This window comes from Crocodylus siamensis, chromosome 11, assembly GCF_052110815.1.
Source record: "Crocodylus siamensis isolate JL-2025a chromosome 11, ASM5211081v1, whole genome shotgun sequence".
NCBI lineage: Eukaryota > Metazoa > Chordata > Crocodylia > Crocodylidae > Crocodylus > Crocodylus siamensis.
Genome location: NC_143405.1, coordinates 43,932,902 through 43,949,140, shown reverse-complemented (window position 1 = coordinate 43,949,140; position 16,239 = coordinate 43,932,902). Strand labels below are relative to the sequence as shown.

Below are 16,239 nucleotides of genomic sequence, written 5' to 3'. Positions count from 1 at the left end.
AGGGCCTTCTGGTGGCAAATGTCAGGGGTTAGAGGGTGGGACTTCTGATCACAAGATGGTGACCAGGGGGCAGGGCACCTGTCAAGGGGTGGGGCTACCCCTGCAGCCCTCAACAGCTTGCCAAAACTCAGTAACTAGCCCTCCACTTGAAATAATTGGCTGTCCCTGTTCTAACCTCAGAAATTAAGTGGGTGTTCTAGCTGTGTCTCTTCTGACTCCTGACATCTTCACAATCAATTATGCTATTCTCTGTTCACTGTAGGCTATTGCATATAATGACCAGAGTTCATAAGCATGAATGCTAAGGCACAAGAGCCCTGCAGTGATACGATAAAACTCACCTTTAAATACAGAGAAAGACACCAGTTATCCATGGGTCAGGAGTATCTTGAAAGGGAATATCTGGGTCCTATCTGAAGTTATGGCTTTTATGTAAAATTAGTCCTCAGCTTTCAAGTTTCAGATTCTGTTCTGCAAATGGGATGGAGGATGATTAATGTTTTAATATTATCAAATCTTGTTGTCCCTCTTAAATCTAAGGGTTCAGGTCTTGAATTTAAGTCTGAAATGCTAGTTATTCAGCCAGTCTTTCATGTAACAGGTGTCAAAATAGTCTTGTTGAGAAAGATTTTCAAAATGAACTAAGGGATTTAGGAGCATAGATGTCACTAGGAAGTTAATGGAAGTAATAGCAAAATGTGGGCTTTGTTATCTGTATTAAAATGTCATGAGTCAGTCTATTGAATAGTTCAGTACTTTCTTTACTAATTTTGATAGGGAGGTTATTTCAGTCTTTCTCTTCCAGACAACAAGGGTGGCAGTTTTTTCTGATGGCATTTTAATTGGTGAACTACTGCCCTCAGAACCATACCTGTGTTGTCTGACATCAGTTCAACCAACAAGTATTCAGTATGCTTGTAAACTAGATGGTCATGATACCTTGGCACTTTCATTTATGTTAGAGTGCTACCACTCAGCAATGAGCTCTTCATAAGCTGGGGGATAGATACAATGGTAAGAAAAGCATTAAAGGAAAGAAAAACAAGAAAGAGGGCCTGGGAAAAAGTACACTGAAATTAAAAAGGACACCTATAGAGGGACAGGAACATATGGATAAATAGCTCCAAGGGCTGTCCACAGTTATAGTGGAAGAATCAGAAAAAAAAAGAAAATGAGCAAGAGGAGGGAGAAGCTGCTCTGGAAAAAAATGCCAAGCAATCCAGTTGTGTGATGGTTTCTCATGATAAATGAATATTGTGGTTGTGAATCGACAAACAACATGTTATAAGTATACAGTTTAGATAAATTGCTTCCTTTGTAGAGAAGTGAATTTGCACAAGTGGAAATAGTTCATTTTTTAAGGTGTATGAATGTGCCCTTTGTTACAATATAATTATTGTTGCTGCTGTTTTTATAAGTGTTTTTAATGATTATATTATTATTTGTGGTCAAAGGTCTTGGCCTATGAATTCTGATACATGATTAATTTGAAGTACATGAATAATCTCCTAGATGTCATTGGGTTATTTAGGTAAGGTTGTTCAGGTAGATGTGATATCTTTTATTAGGTCAACTGAGTAGTTGGAAAAAAGATTTTAGCAAGCTTTCGGGTGTGATCACCCTTTGTCAGGCATAGGAAGTCTTGAGACCAGTGTACCACAGTGCTTTATTATTTAGGTAAGTGTGCCATGGGGCGAAAAAGGTTGGCAAATGGTGTGCTAGAGCAATGTCCTCAATAAAAGCATATTCTGTAAAGCCCTGGTTCAGATAAAGCCTTCCTCTGGAATAAGGAGCCTGAAACCATGTTCTTTACTTTAAGCACATATGTAAGTTCCTTTACAGTCGGAAAAAAAGCATGTTTACCTGAACTGGTCTCTAAACCTTCCCAGTCCTATACTGAGAAACGCGTGGGCAGGCCCTTAATTGTGGAGAAGCTATAGCACTGGGGCCTAGAGTATTAAGAGTTGTTGCATAATTAAATCACAGGGACTAGATTTCAAAACATTGCATGCTCTTTGCACGGGTATGTGGAAAATAAAAGCTAGCTGTGCGTGTAAAATCATGTTCAGGCTGCCACACACATAGACATGGTGATATTCTATTAGATCTAGGAACTATAATGAATCTAGCAATGTCTGTCTATAGGTTAGAAGATGTAATTTTAAGTGTAATGCTTAGGGTATATTAGCACTTTCTGATGATGAACCATGTGAAATGAAATATCCTACTTAAAATTGAATGATGGGGGAAGGCATTTTTGTTAAAAGCAGGAACAGGCTTACAGGAAAATTATTCACTATATGAGAAAATTATCCTTTAGGCAGGTTGTTTTGTTTCATATTTAGAATAATCCAAATTGCTTGCCTTTTTGTTTAATACACATACATTGCAATCCATTACACAAACATTAGTAGTATTTACTACTAATAGCTTTCATTTAAGGGGACCATGCCTAACAGTTAAGATACTACCCAGTCAAACAGTATTTTAATAAAGTTTAAATTGAGAGTCAGCAATCTATGACCTATAGGCCAGATTTGGCCTGCAGACCGATTCTATCTGGCCTGCAAGGCTGGGGTTTCTATGGTGCTTTGGGAGCAAGAGACTTCAATTGTGCGGTGGCCAGGCAGCAGGGAGAAGCAGGGGTGACAGCTGGGTCAGAAGGACCGTTCCACTTCTGACCAGTCTGGGTTGTTTCTGCCCACTGCTCTTGAAACGTTGCTGCCCCCTGGTTTTAAATCACAAGAAAAACCCAATATAACTAGAAATCAGTTGGTATTAACATGCATATCCAAAAAGCACAACTGTTGAGATTAAAAAAACTGCGCTTTGCTTCTGCCCCAATATGATTGGAGAATAAAATACATCCTTGTTATCTTAGACTAAAGCCAGAGGTTATAGTTTTGTTTGTTCAAACAATAAAATGGCTACCTGGAAAAAATTACAGTGCCAGCAATTTTCTGCAAGTTCACTGATGTCATCTGCCCCAAGGACATCTTTTTGTGTGTGGCATCTGCTAAAAGGCTTATCATCTCTAGCGAGGAATCTTGCCCTTTTCCCAGGGGAAGAAACAGGCCCACACATGAAATAGTTAAAAATCTGTTGTCTTAACACAGGGGTGGTCAATTTTTTTGGGTGGAGGGCCGCTTACCGAGATTTAGCAAGCTGTGGAGGGCCGCATGGGTAGCCCTGCCCCTTGACAGGTGCCCTGCCACCTGGTCACTATCTTGTGATCAAAAGTCCCGCCCTTAAACCCCTGACCTTTGCCACCAGAAGTAATATTCAAAAAATTCACCAGAAATATTCAAAAAATATTTTTGCCCTGATTTACATGTGTTTGCACATGTAGCGGCGGCGCAGAGTGGTGAATGATGGTGGCAGCCGCCACATGCAGGCTTCCCCCTCTGCTGCTCTGGGACCAGCTGCCATTACTCCCCAGTGGAGTCTAGTTTTAAAACATGCTGGATTTTTGAAAATTCTGGATTTTTTATATCTATACTTATGAGGTTATACTTTATAAATTTTCTACATTTTACGGGCCCCGCAGGCTAGACAGAATGGCCTGGTGGGCCTGATGTGGCCCACGGGCTGTATTTTGCCCTCCCTTGTCTTAACACCTCTTTCCCCATTTTGACCAGCCAGCCAACTAGTCCTCTTGTATTCCTGGTTTGTGCCTCTGATTCTTTGGTACTAAATCTTCCTCCCAGCATCACCACAAGAAACCACAGCATAATAAAACTAGAGCAGCCAATATGCTTCCAGTAACAAAACACAGCGACACCAAACACTAACATGTTCAATTCCATTCAACTCAAGCAAGATCTATTTCAGCATGTTTTCACAATGAATTATCAGTTGACTATTGCGAGGGAAACAGAAACAAGTTCCTCAGAACCAGGCCAATATTCATGGAGTAAAAACTTCTAGGCCCAATCTGCCAATCGGCCACACAGAGCTAGAAATTCCAGTCATCAACAAACAGATTTCCACAGCTATGATCCAACTCCAATCACACCAACTAACAAGAACACAAAACAGAGGATTGGTAGGAAAGCTATTTCTGCAGTGCTGGTAACTAAAGGAAGAAAGCTTTTTGATCTTGCCAGCATCCTTTTGTCTCTCCAGAAAAGGTAGTTGGCTACACCCATGAAGCAGTAGTGTAATCACCAGCCGCTAAATTACTCATTGGTAAAAGTGAAAAACCTATGACCTCATCTGGCAAGGAACAGGGTGAAAGTATAAGAAAAATATGCCTAAGTAGAGAGAAGAGAACATTGCCTTCTCCTCCTGTTTTCCCTCCTTCTCTACATCCAGTTGACAGTATACACTCTATGAGAGGGCTAATGTTGGGGGTGAAGGGTCAGCTCACAACACAGCATTTCCAGAAAGGCTATCACCAACTATCAACTGAACTACTGCTAGTTAGAAGCTTCTGCAGGTGATGAATGCTTGTAGCAGTTTACAAACATTTTCTGGGACCAAACAGTAGGGTGGCCATCATAGAGGGCAGTCCGGTTGTCCTCTGTCCTCTACTGATATGAAACTGGATGCCTTTATGTCCTCTATTTTTCTCTTGAAGAGGAAAATAGAGGACATAAAGGCATCAGGTTTTGTATTAATAGAGGACAGAGGACAGAGTAGCAGAAAACCAGAATGTCTTCTATGATGGCCACCCTACTAAACAGTCCTGAAGTAACGCATACAGACCCCTTCCAGAGACACATGCCTATCATCCTGGCAGGGAACAGGAACTTCTCATCACTCTCAGAGTAGCCAAAGAAGCATAAACAGCAAGGAGGTAGGAATGAATGTGTTATAGATATAGTCTATTTTGAATGCCTAGCCTTCCTTTAAATCTAACCTGAGTCTATCGTGATTGTACAGATAGTATCCCACTTGTTTCAGGGCATCTTTTAAATGCTATCATTTTTGCCTAAGATATAATTTACATACCTTTTTTTTAAACCAGACTGTTGGAGAGCATGGATTTAATTACAATGAGAGCTAATGAATGGGATTGACCCCAAATGATATTTTAGTGGGTTCAGGCCTTCTGTTTTCATTTTTCCATGAATTCCCAGTAACATGAATTCCTAGAGCTCTGTAGCTAGTCACAATTTTAAAAAGAAACAACATCACTCAGGCTACATTTTTTCAAATATTAAATAAAACATGCAGAAAGTTGCAATTAAAATACTTTTAACAACGTGCAAAAATACATCCGACCTCCATCTGCCAAAAATAAATAGTTTGAAAACTCATTTCCCATCCTTGACAATGACGACTGTGTTTATGGCCTATTTCTGTTGCCTTTTTTTTCTCTGCTATCACTGCCAGCTTGCGCCCAGTATTTAGAAATAAAACAGAAACACATTGAACTTGCTGAACTAGATGTTGCCACAGTGCAACTCTAATGGGCTTAGTGACCACAACCTACAGGGGCCAGAATGTGTCAACAGCAAAAGGGCCAACCTCAATCACTGTCTGTGCTTTTACAAAGTTGTTACATGTTTAATTCTTTGCAGCTTAGTTCTCCTGCTGTTTAGGCTGCTCAAAACCAAGGCTCATATATTGCAGCAGCCCTCTCTACCTCATATAATGCCACAAAGGTCCCAGCAGGAGTCCTTTCAGTGGAGCAGACAAGCCACAGGCTAGGGCAAACAGGGCATCACAACTTCCTAATAAGATGACTTATTAGATTGGGAGCTTGACACAGCTCTTAGTTAACCACTTCATTTCCCAGCTACCAAAAATGTGAACTGCTTCTAACTGAATCAAATCAAATGGTGTATTGATTAGCAACAAACATTCCTACCAGGAAAATTCCTCTTATTTATCTATAAATAAGCAGACTGTAGCTTTCTGAAGTTATCTTTTATCATCATAATTACACACTGAATTTTTCCTTAATATCAGGTTGCCAGTAGCCATTGATACAAAATTAAGTGTGCACCCATTGGATTGGTCACTGCATATTCAGGACTTTGAGTGTGGTTATGCAAGGCCAGCAGTGAAGTGGTTAAATGACTGAAAATGCAGGATCAGTTTCCTGCCTACACTTGCACTGGCCTAAGGCAGTGCCTGCTGTTCAGGAGTGAAAGAGAGCGCCTTGCCTTGTCCCAGGTGGCAGACAGGCAAACCATGTTATTAAGAAGCAGAGATCACAAAACCTTGATCTTCAAAAAAAAAGGCCCCTAATTAGTCCCTAGCTTGAGAATAAATGGCATTCCACATCAGCCAGGATGAAAAAGGCTTCTTCAGATTTCATTAAGTAATTTCTACCATTGACAGTTTTTAGGACTGTGTTGGGACCTCTTGTCATTTGAGCCACTTCAGTCCAAAGAGCTCTTCTTTATCCAGCACTTCTGCTCAATTTAAAGTTTAGAAAATGCCTTCACTGGTATACATGCTCTTCCTTAATGGAGATGTTGATGTCTTGACAATTAGCTACGTGCCCTCACACTGCTGAGTGAATTCTTATTGGCCTCTCTGAGCCTGATCCAAAACCCAGTGAAGTCAACAAGCAAGCATCTTTCTAATAACTTGGTAGGCTTTACTCAGGCCATATTAGGAGCAGCATTTAAAGAATTAGAAGAAATTTTGGGGCATTCCTGTGACCTTGCTTTCAATTTCATGACATGTTCCTTTGTATTTCTACCGCACTTCGATTTGGACTTGACTTGTTTTTTGAAAGCAGTACTTAAAAAAAACCAGCTCACATCCTTGTATAAGTTTGATTCATAAATGTTCCCAATTGAAAAAGCACCCTTATCCAAATCGTTTCAAGGATCACAAACTCCATCTAGTCGTACCTTATAACTGAACAGTAGTTTTCAAGGACTTGTATTGCCCAGAGGCTTTGGATCCATTTGATTTTATTTATCCCAGTAGTATCTGCTGTTATTCCTAACTCTTAACTAGCAATTCTGGCATTATAGAAATCTGGAAAATTCATCAAATTGATGAAGGAATTCATCTACCGGCTGGAATTTTAGTTTCATACCTTTGTAGAGATTAAGTTAATAGTGTAAAGAATTTTAAACATAAACAACAACAAATGTGATAAATCATTTCTAAATTACTTTGCCAGAAAAAGAAAAAAGTTCTTTTTTTAAAAAAAGCAATTGTTTCACAAATGTTTCTTATAAAGCACCATTAAATAGTAAGTTAACTCTGTTTTTATTTAAAACCTTCAAAAAATAGCTTGACTTATACTTTTACCATTTTAAGCTGTAATATAGGTATTCTGTAAAGCATTCTATAATAGAATAAAGAATGGTCTTATTATAACAAGCTTCTAAGAGAAACTTTAGAGCTTCCTCTAAGTGAGCATTATTCAGGAATATTTTATATTGTCATGATAAGGGGATTTGATATTCTGATTGATTCTGCAAATAGGGCTTTGGATGTTTACTTTCTCAGCTTCCTGTTGTGCTATGGAATATTGTTTGCTTCTCTGTGATTTAATATTGTCAGGCACATACAAGTCTACCAGGTATCATTTCTTCTAAGCGAATTTTTTAAGAGTAACTAAAATTTGCTTTCCTGAAAGCTGGGTGTTTGTGTGTTTGTTTTCTGGATTTGGTATTCCCTAGATGGAACATACAGGCTGTACTTAAATTCAAATTGAGAGATTTTCCTCTGCATTAGTTTAACCTGTATATTTTATTGATTTGAGATGTAAGAAATCGCGTGCCAAAACTTTGATTATTTTAACTAGTTCTAAATAAGAAAGACTAGCATCAGTTTTGACAACAAACAAAACCAGTTTTTGTTCTATCAGTTATATTTAAAAGATTCCAATTTCAAACTAAACACAACTTGTGGTTATTCTGTCAGATATTTATATAGCCACTGGGGCGCCATAGTTATGCACCGCATACATCATTGTATTTTTAAAATGTACTTAATGAACATTTTTTCTTTTCTGGTAACTACTTCATTGCCTTAAATGAATGCATTCCAATAGAATTTGTAACAAATGAGCACTTTGTGTTTGCATTAATGCCAAACACGTTTAACAAATTTTTAACAAGGAACGCTGGCACCCAGCCAAACTCCTAGAGGGACACTAGAGGAATGCTATAAATTTAAACTACATTTTTACCTTTTCACTTAACTCAGCAAGTGTCTTAGGTGTCTTTGGCATCTCAGTATTGCAAGTTTTCTATTTCAGATTGGATAACATTGTATATCTTAATTATTTCTCTTGTTGGCCTTCTTTGCTAGAGACTTTTAAATCCATATAGCAGTCTCTGACAGGATAGTATACTCTTTATAAACAGGCAGGTCTTTATTCATTCAAAATCTTCATTGTGGATCTAATTGTTCCCTCCCACGAATTTTGGCAGTGAGAAAATGGCAAGAACAATGCAGGTGCTCAGGTTGCAGTAACAGAGGAGTTCAGCTTGTACAAAGCATATTGCATTAAAGAATGTATTAATTAAAGGAAATTTACAGTTGAACACATTTCCATGAGACGTCTCAAAAAAGGGGGGAAAAAACCCTAAATGAAAACATAGCACCTAATGTTGTCCCTAGTATTGAGTTGCAAACTTCTGAATCCTGACCATGCTTGCAACTGCACTTCAGAGGAAGGAGAAAACACTCCACAGAGTTCCTGTTGGTTTGGGATGTGGAATTGCATTGGAGTCATGAACAGATTCTTGGCTGAATCCAGCAGCTGGGAGATTGGGCAGTTGTTCAGGTATGCCCACATAATACATGTCCTTGCAGACCTAGGGAATCACCTATTCTGAAATACATGTTGATATTAAGAGTTAAAAGTAGCTGAACAAACCACATGTCCACTTTTTTATGTGTAATTCAATAGATTAATTTCATTTTTATTATGTTATTTCAGTTTTATTCAGATAAAGGGGCTGAAAAATAATAATGCTTAGCACTCATCCAAGAGCCTTAAAATACATTAGAACTTCCTGTAAGGAGCCTTGCAACTTCCTGTAAGGAAGTTCAATATTATCCCCATTGTATTGAAGAGCAGACAAGGTTACAAAAAAAATATGCGACAATCCCATGGGTAGCCAGTGAATCAGTGGCAGAATGAAGAACAGAATTTAAGACAATTGCGTGCCAGTGTTCTTTTCTTTTCTTTTTAGTAACTCATAGTTTAGGGTTGACCAAAAGCACTTAAGAATGCATTTTGATCTTAATTAGATTCAGATTACAATGTTGCATTCTATTGCACAGCTGAATAACAGGGGGCCACTTGAGAAATAGTTTATAAATGCTTCCTAACCTTGTGTTTGAATTATTGCTTTTTTGGCTATTTGTTTATACCAAGAAAATGAAATGATTTAATGTAATTTGTTAGGACTTTGATCATCATCCTAATAAATTAGTCTTCCTAAGGAAATTGCAGAATTCTCTGTAACAACATTTTTAAAGATGTTAAATCATAATGCAGATGTCTCGTTATAGATTGTTAAAAAACAGAAATAGCCCTACTGGGTTTTCATTAATGATACCTTTGTAGTGCCCAAAAATTGCTTAGATACCAATTTCCTAATCATAAACTGTCTATTTTGTCTCTTGTGCTCTTGCTTCCTCTCTGACTCACTAATTACCATATCAGTTGTTGGCCTTTTATGTAGGTACCATGTGCAACAGGTTAGAAAAGGGTAATTTAAGCCTATGTGAATGGGTATCTGTCTTTTTATCTGGGTGCTTGTTGTAAACATTTGGAAAGCATATGGAACATAATGGACATTAACCCAGATGTCAAAAATAGCCTGTATTTTACTACTGTTATTAAACAGTTTCCCCTTTAACCCCTTTGTGTTTACCCTCTCTCTCCCAGCTTGTTTCTGCAAATCACTACTGAAAGAAAAGAACTGGGAATAAAAAGTAGTAATCAGGCAGGTGTCTTTATCCAAAAGAAAAACAATCTGAAAAAACATTTGCAAACTACCACACTTTTTTATCTTCATATCCTTGTGTGGTTTTCATCCAGTGCTATCTAATGGGCTTCTGGACATGCTTAGCATGTCTTGCTGGAGCTGGGCAAACTCAACACCACTAAATATTAGGCCCAGTATGTGTTGCCAGATTTTACTTTATTTTTGTTTCAGTGGCTAATGCACTGCACTGAAGAAATACAAATATAAATGTAATTTACTCAACCCTAGTTGGTATTTGACAGCAATATCCTTTTATATATTTATTTGACTTATTAGAGAAATATTCTGCATTTCCTACTTGTGGTGAAGAGGCTTTTGTTGTACTTCTAATATATGTATTGTTTCCTGACAAATGGCTCAGTTGACTGGTGGGTGGGGTTTATCCAGGAGTTTTGTTATTGTGCTACAAATAGTACATGAAAAGTTGCAAAACAAGAGGTTGCAATTTGTAGTTTACTGCTCTTCTTCACTTGCCTTGTTTGATCTAAATTCTTATTTTTAAATGAATTTTAATGGCAAAGGGACTTTAGCTTGTAAGATATCAAATATATTGAGGATTCATTGTGATTAGGTTCTAGTCACTTCCTCAATCTGTATGTGTATGTGTGGATAGATAGATAGATAGATAGATAGATAGATAGATAGATATTGTTGTGCTAATATTTCTGGAATGTATGTTTCACATTAATTTATATGGGTGTTTCCTGTGCCTGTATATCTCTTTGAATGATGATTAAGAAATGGTTGAAACACAAAAGAATGGGAACTATGCACCGCTTGCAAAACGTAATGTGGCTCTGACTTACAGTTTTCATAAAAAGTTTGCAAAGATTTTATGTGCCAGAACTAGTAACATGATCTACTTTAGGAACTCCCTAGCTTTCCAGCTCTGCAGAAGTAATTTTTTCCCTATTCAAAGGCCTGATCCAAAGACTGTTGTAGTCAGTATGAGAGCCATTTCACTCATTTTCTTGAGTTTTAGATTAGCCCTAAATGTTTTAACCGGAAGAAATGTGCCAAGGTCCTGTAGAGGATGAAGCTGTTTCATGTACGTATATGTTACATAAGTTGTCATAGGTAGCCACCCCACAGACATGTACTTGTAAATAAAGATTTTTAAATCTTTGCATCGTTGTTTCTCTGCAGCACATAAACAGCACATAAACCCCTGCCTATATAAGTCTTAGCTGTAGTCAAATACTTATATTTACAAACAGATTCAATACTGTCAGCTGTGCTGAGATCAGGAAGATTATGCTGTAACATATTTACTGTTATTTTACATCTGAGATGTTAGAAATTTGTTGGTTATATGAAAGTAAGGCCAATAATTAAAAATGCGGTTAATATGTGTTTGTTCTTTCTGATAGCAAACCCAATAAATTAATGAGCAAATGTCCTGGATGGGAATTGTTTGGTTCCTCCCATTCATCTAATGTACAGATATACTGAATAAGACTAGTTCACTCAGCCTTGGTCAAGAGTGTTTTCCAGAGCACAAAGGCATAGTTAGTTGTGCTAGTCTGAAGTCAAGTAGAAAGCAGGGCAGATCTGCACCTTATAGACTAGCTAAAGTTGATATATATGTATATAGCACAAGTTTTCATGAGCTGAAACTCTTCATCGGATAGTGTAAAAAAGATATATATATCATAAGTTTTTGTGACCTGAAATTCACTTCATTGTATGCTTTTTCACACTATCTGATGAAGAGTTTCAGCTCATGAAAATTTGTGCTATATACATATATATCAACTTTGGCTAGTCTATAAGGTGCGGATCTGCCCTGCCTTCTACTTGACTTCAGACTATATATAAATATATATATATATACGCTTCCTGTATATATATATATATATATACACTCTTTGGCTAGTGTATAAGTTGCAAAGCTACTCTGCTTTCTACAAGGGTGTTTTGACAGTTTATTGTAACTGAATCCTATTTTCTTTAATAGCATTACTTACATTAAGAAGCAAAATATCCATCAGTACATGGTTGTAGGACAGAAATACATTTTAACCCTTTATAAATCTATAATTTTCATTCCCATAAAACATCAGTCCAACTTCTTGCATATCAAAATGAACTTGTTTCTAATGCTATCAGTCCTGGAAGGTCATAAGAAGACATGAGTATGTTTTCTTGGTAGGAGGTTCACTAGGAATAAAGGGCATTTCACATGTGCCAGAGGACAGCAACACCATGCAGTATCTAGCCCTAACCTCAGGTAGTAATTGCTGTTGTGTCGGCAGCCAAGGGAAAACAACTTTCTTTCTGTAAAAATAAAGTTTTTGTGTCAACATCTTCAGCATGTTTACTTCTTAACTCCTGTTCATTTACATAAGATGCAAAAACATGTGTAACATGTCTGAAATCACAAAACCAGTGCTATCTCACATGTTTGTAATTCACAAACAACCCCATCTCTTTTGGATCTCGCCACAGGGTTAAACTATAGAGCTACTGACCATAGGTCTAAGTACTTGGATGATTGGCACGTTATAGCTATAATAGGTATTTATTTGGTACTTAGTGGGAATGTCTACACTTGCACTTAAATGCGCAGTAGACTCTCTTACTGAGCATTGAAGTGTCACGTAAACAACTGTGATTACGCTAATGCACAATAGTCTACTGCATGTTAAGGATCACTTAAAAACCATGCAACTGCACTACAGCCTAATGTGCATTCATTTAGTACCTCACATTCCAGGTATTAAATTTAATGTGCCTTAGACAAGGCACATTAATGCAGATGCAGATGCACGCAGTGCCTATTAACCAAGTTTGACTTAGGCAAACCTTCATTGGGTGGGATGAGGAAGGACTTGGATATGTTAAACATGTTAATAATTGGAATGTTTTATTGTGTTATTGCAGTTGTCAGAGGAGCTGGAGAAAGTGGGAAAAATGCAGCACTGCAGAGTTATGGTGATAATCTATTGCAGTGGATCTCCAATCAACAGCCATGACATCCTGGAAAAGATCCTAGAAACAGAAGATGAATGCTAAGGTGGTTATCAGATGAAATGATGCATAAATTGGTGTCTTCTCCATTATTTTTTGTAGTCTATTATGAAGTCAAATATTTTGGAAAATAATGAAGGGGACTCAATCAGAAATTATAAGAATTTCATTTCTACCTTTTAAGAATCTTGTGGGTTACTTCATCTTTGTAAAGAAACCATCTGTTCAGGATATTATTATTTAATGAAGTTCAGTTTAATAGATTATTTAATTAATGTTAATGAATTGATATTGATTTTTAATATGTAATTCAGGTTCTGTTAGGTGCAGCATCTTCATCTGCTGATTTTGCCTAGTCTGTTCTAAAGCATCACTTCTATTGCACTAGATTATCAAAGAGGTATTAGTAACCTGTTATATAATGGTGTTGGCATTAATCTTATCCCCAGTTAGATGTGGGATTTTCAGAAAAATAAGAACTAAGCCTTTGCCCTCCTCTGTTTTCTTATATCTACTCTTAATTAAATAGTCACATTTTGATAGTATTACCAGTATTAAGCTCTGGGCCAGGTTGGAAATGAAATCAATTTTTGATACTAATAAATGCTGGCAAGGATTAGCCTAATGAAAATCTGGTGTGTGTCTCTGACAATGCATGGGGTGTCTAAATTGATCATAAACAATTTATGTTCAAGATGTATCTATTTCTGGTTGGTAAAGGCTTGAGGTGTGTATATGTACATATGAACATACATGCACACATACCCAAGGATATATCAATCTTTTACCAACCAAATGCATACAGGTATTTAACAATAGAAGCTGGGACTCATAAAAATATCAAGAATGCTGTGAATACAGTATATGCATTAGTTCTCTATAAATGAAGGACCATTTGTTGTTGTATTCTGTATTGAAAAACAGTTTCCAACATGGATCCCAATTAATTGTTGATGTTAAAAAGGAAAATACCAATGAACAAAGAAATTCAAAGCGTCTGTATAAGAGTATTTCAAGTAAAGTACATGCCAGGGAAAAGACGAATTTTGAAGTTGTTATATGTAGTGTTAGAATGTAACTGGCAGTTAAATCTCAACCACTTCCTCAGAGAGAGGATCCTTACAACTTCATAAACATTTTCAGTCAGTCTGGCAAACATGTGCAAATGTTCAGCTGTTTTATCGAGGTATCTTTTTTGTCAGTGGAAGAAGTCCTTCCATGCAGATGGGAGCAGGAATAGAATTATCTGCATTTTTAAAGGACAAACAAGGAATTTAAGCATGGGTGGCCTTAATTCTTAGTAGTTTTTCTTTGCTGCTGTAATAAAAGGATTCTAACATGGATATTCCTGAAGTCTTGCACTGAATTTAGAAATTAAAAAAATGTTATTTTTTTTAAACTGTTGGTGCAATTAACCCTGGACATCCTACTTGAGCCATACATATATTAACCCCTTGAAAATGATTGTCTAGAAAACAGTATTTTATTTAATTGTACCCTCATTCTTGGTACAATTAAAGAGAAACTTATTCAATCAGGGCTTCCTGCTTGATACTGTTATCTTCAGTAAATAAAATAAAATGTATAGAATTAGTAGAGCATAGATAATCCAAATTCATTCATGTTTAACAAGTTTGTCCTTTAACTATCAATGGAGTTTTAGACCTTTGTTTTCAAAACAGCAAAGCTCTTGGAAGTTTATTTAGCACATATGACAAAAGTTGCACTGGCAAACTCAGACAACAAAACTAGTTTCTTGTGACAAATTTGTAGTCATAGTAAGGGACAACTGTCTATGTCTCTTACAATCAGGTCTTTACCTTAACTCTACAACTGAATACTTGAAGTAGAAAATAAACTAGGGAAAAATAGGGTCATAAAAACAGAACTGTATAGTTAGATATTTATATGTATGTGCCAATTTTGTCACAGATATTATTTTAGGGGCATTTTTTTTTGCTCCACTCATGTTGGTAAGAGTATTGAGCTAAACTTTTATCAGGGCCTACAGTTTAGCCCCTAAAGAAGAAAATTTTGTCTAACATTGCATTTTTTTTTCATTTCATGTGATACTCTACAATGTTTGGAGAAAAAACTTTTCATATACTAAAATAGAATCTCGGGGTTTACAATAAACACTGTGATGTTGGGAAATTATTTTATTTGAGCAATGTTTGGTAGTTTTTCCCCCCTTCTAAATGTAAAGAAGAAAACCAACTTTTGTTAGTATTTAAGATAAATTATTATTTTAGTGTGAGATCAAGCTTGTACTACATATTGTTTCTTTCATTTCAGTGTACAGTATGAATTTTGTATTTAATGAATTTTGTGTATCCAGTATGCACGTAACTGCACATTGACTTTCATTTGAAAGTGGGTTTAAATTTACTTTTTAAACAGTGTTTATGAAAAGACCTCAAATGTGTTGATGCAAACTATATCTGCAATGGTTTTTTTGTGTAGAGTGATGTTTGAATGTGATGTTCTGCAACAATGGGTCAGTATTCCCTATTTACCTTAGATCCACATTTGATAGTGCTTCTTGTAATAATTTCTTCAAGTGAGTGGCATGTTCTGGATTGTGATATTGATATGTGGTTAAGGACATTGATATGAAACTAAGGAATCCTTAGAAATTACCAGTGGGCATGTATTAGACAGTCATTGTAATTTAATGTCTAGTAGAAGTGTAAAGTACCATGGTATTTAGAGTTCATAACATTGTTATCATGTGTATGGGAAGTACTTAGTGTTGATCAGCTTGTTTATATTCATCAAATAAACTTTGTTCCTTTCTGAAACCAGTGTTATGTCATTAAACTAAGTTTAATGATAGTAAACAAGTGTGAGGAGAAACGTTTTCCACATGGTAAATCCATCACACTCTTCATTTCTCTAATTGCTACCATTCAAAGTAATTTATCTTCCTGTTGTTACCATCACACAAGCTATTTAGGAGCCTCCTAGGCCCAAACCCCCAAAATGCACACACAAGTGAGAGATTTACTTATGTGAGTACGTGTTTGCCAAACCAGGCCCTCTCAGTAATATGCCTTTTGAGTGGGTTTCTAAAATGTAATCTTTTATGTGACCCTCTCTAATTGCATAGAAAATTACCTTTTGTTTATGTACTTTACTGACCATAAGGTGTGAAATTCTCTTCACAGTCAGCTCCTTTTTCAGTTGCCTGGTAAGTTGTTCCCCTTCCCCATTATGTTCACTTTTTTTAGAAAAGGAACTTTTGTTGGACAGGAATTTCTTACCTCATAGAACTCCCTGGACCGGCTCAGCGTGCACACAGCAGGAGAATAAAAGGTAAGTAAGTATGGATTTGAGCTAGGTTATTTAA

The 16,239-nt window shown here is 36.7% G+C and overlaps 1 protein-coding gene across 1 annotated transcript in view; it reads left to right on the top strand.

Annotated features, from left to right (window-relative positions):
• ERC2 (ELKS/RAB6-interacting/CAST family member 2) overlaps positions 1-15,682 on the top strand; it is a 1,102,519-nt gene extending 1,086,837 nt beyond the window's left edge. Inside the window, exon 16 of the mRNA XM_090022087.1 lies at positions 12,804-15,682. Coding sequence (XP_089878213.1) covers positions 12,804-12,935 — 132 coding nt within the window. The 3' untranslated portion in view covers positions 12,936-15,682. The remainder of the gene's footprint in view (positions 1-12,803) is intronic.
• The last annotated feature ends 557 nt before the right edge of the window (positions 15,683-16,239 follow it).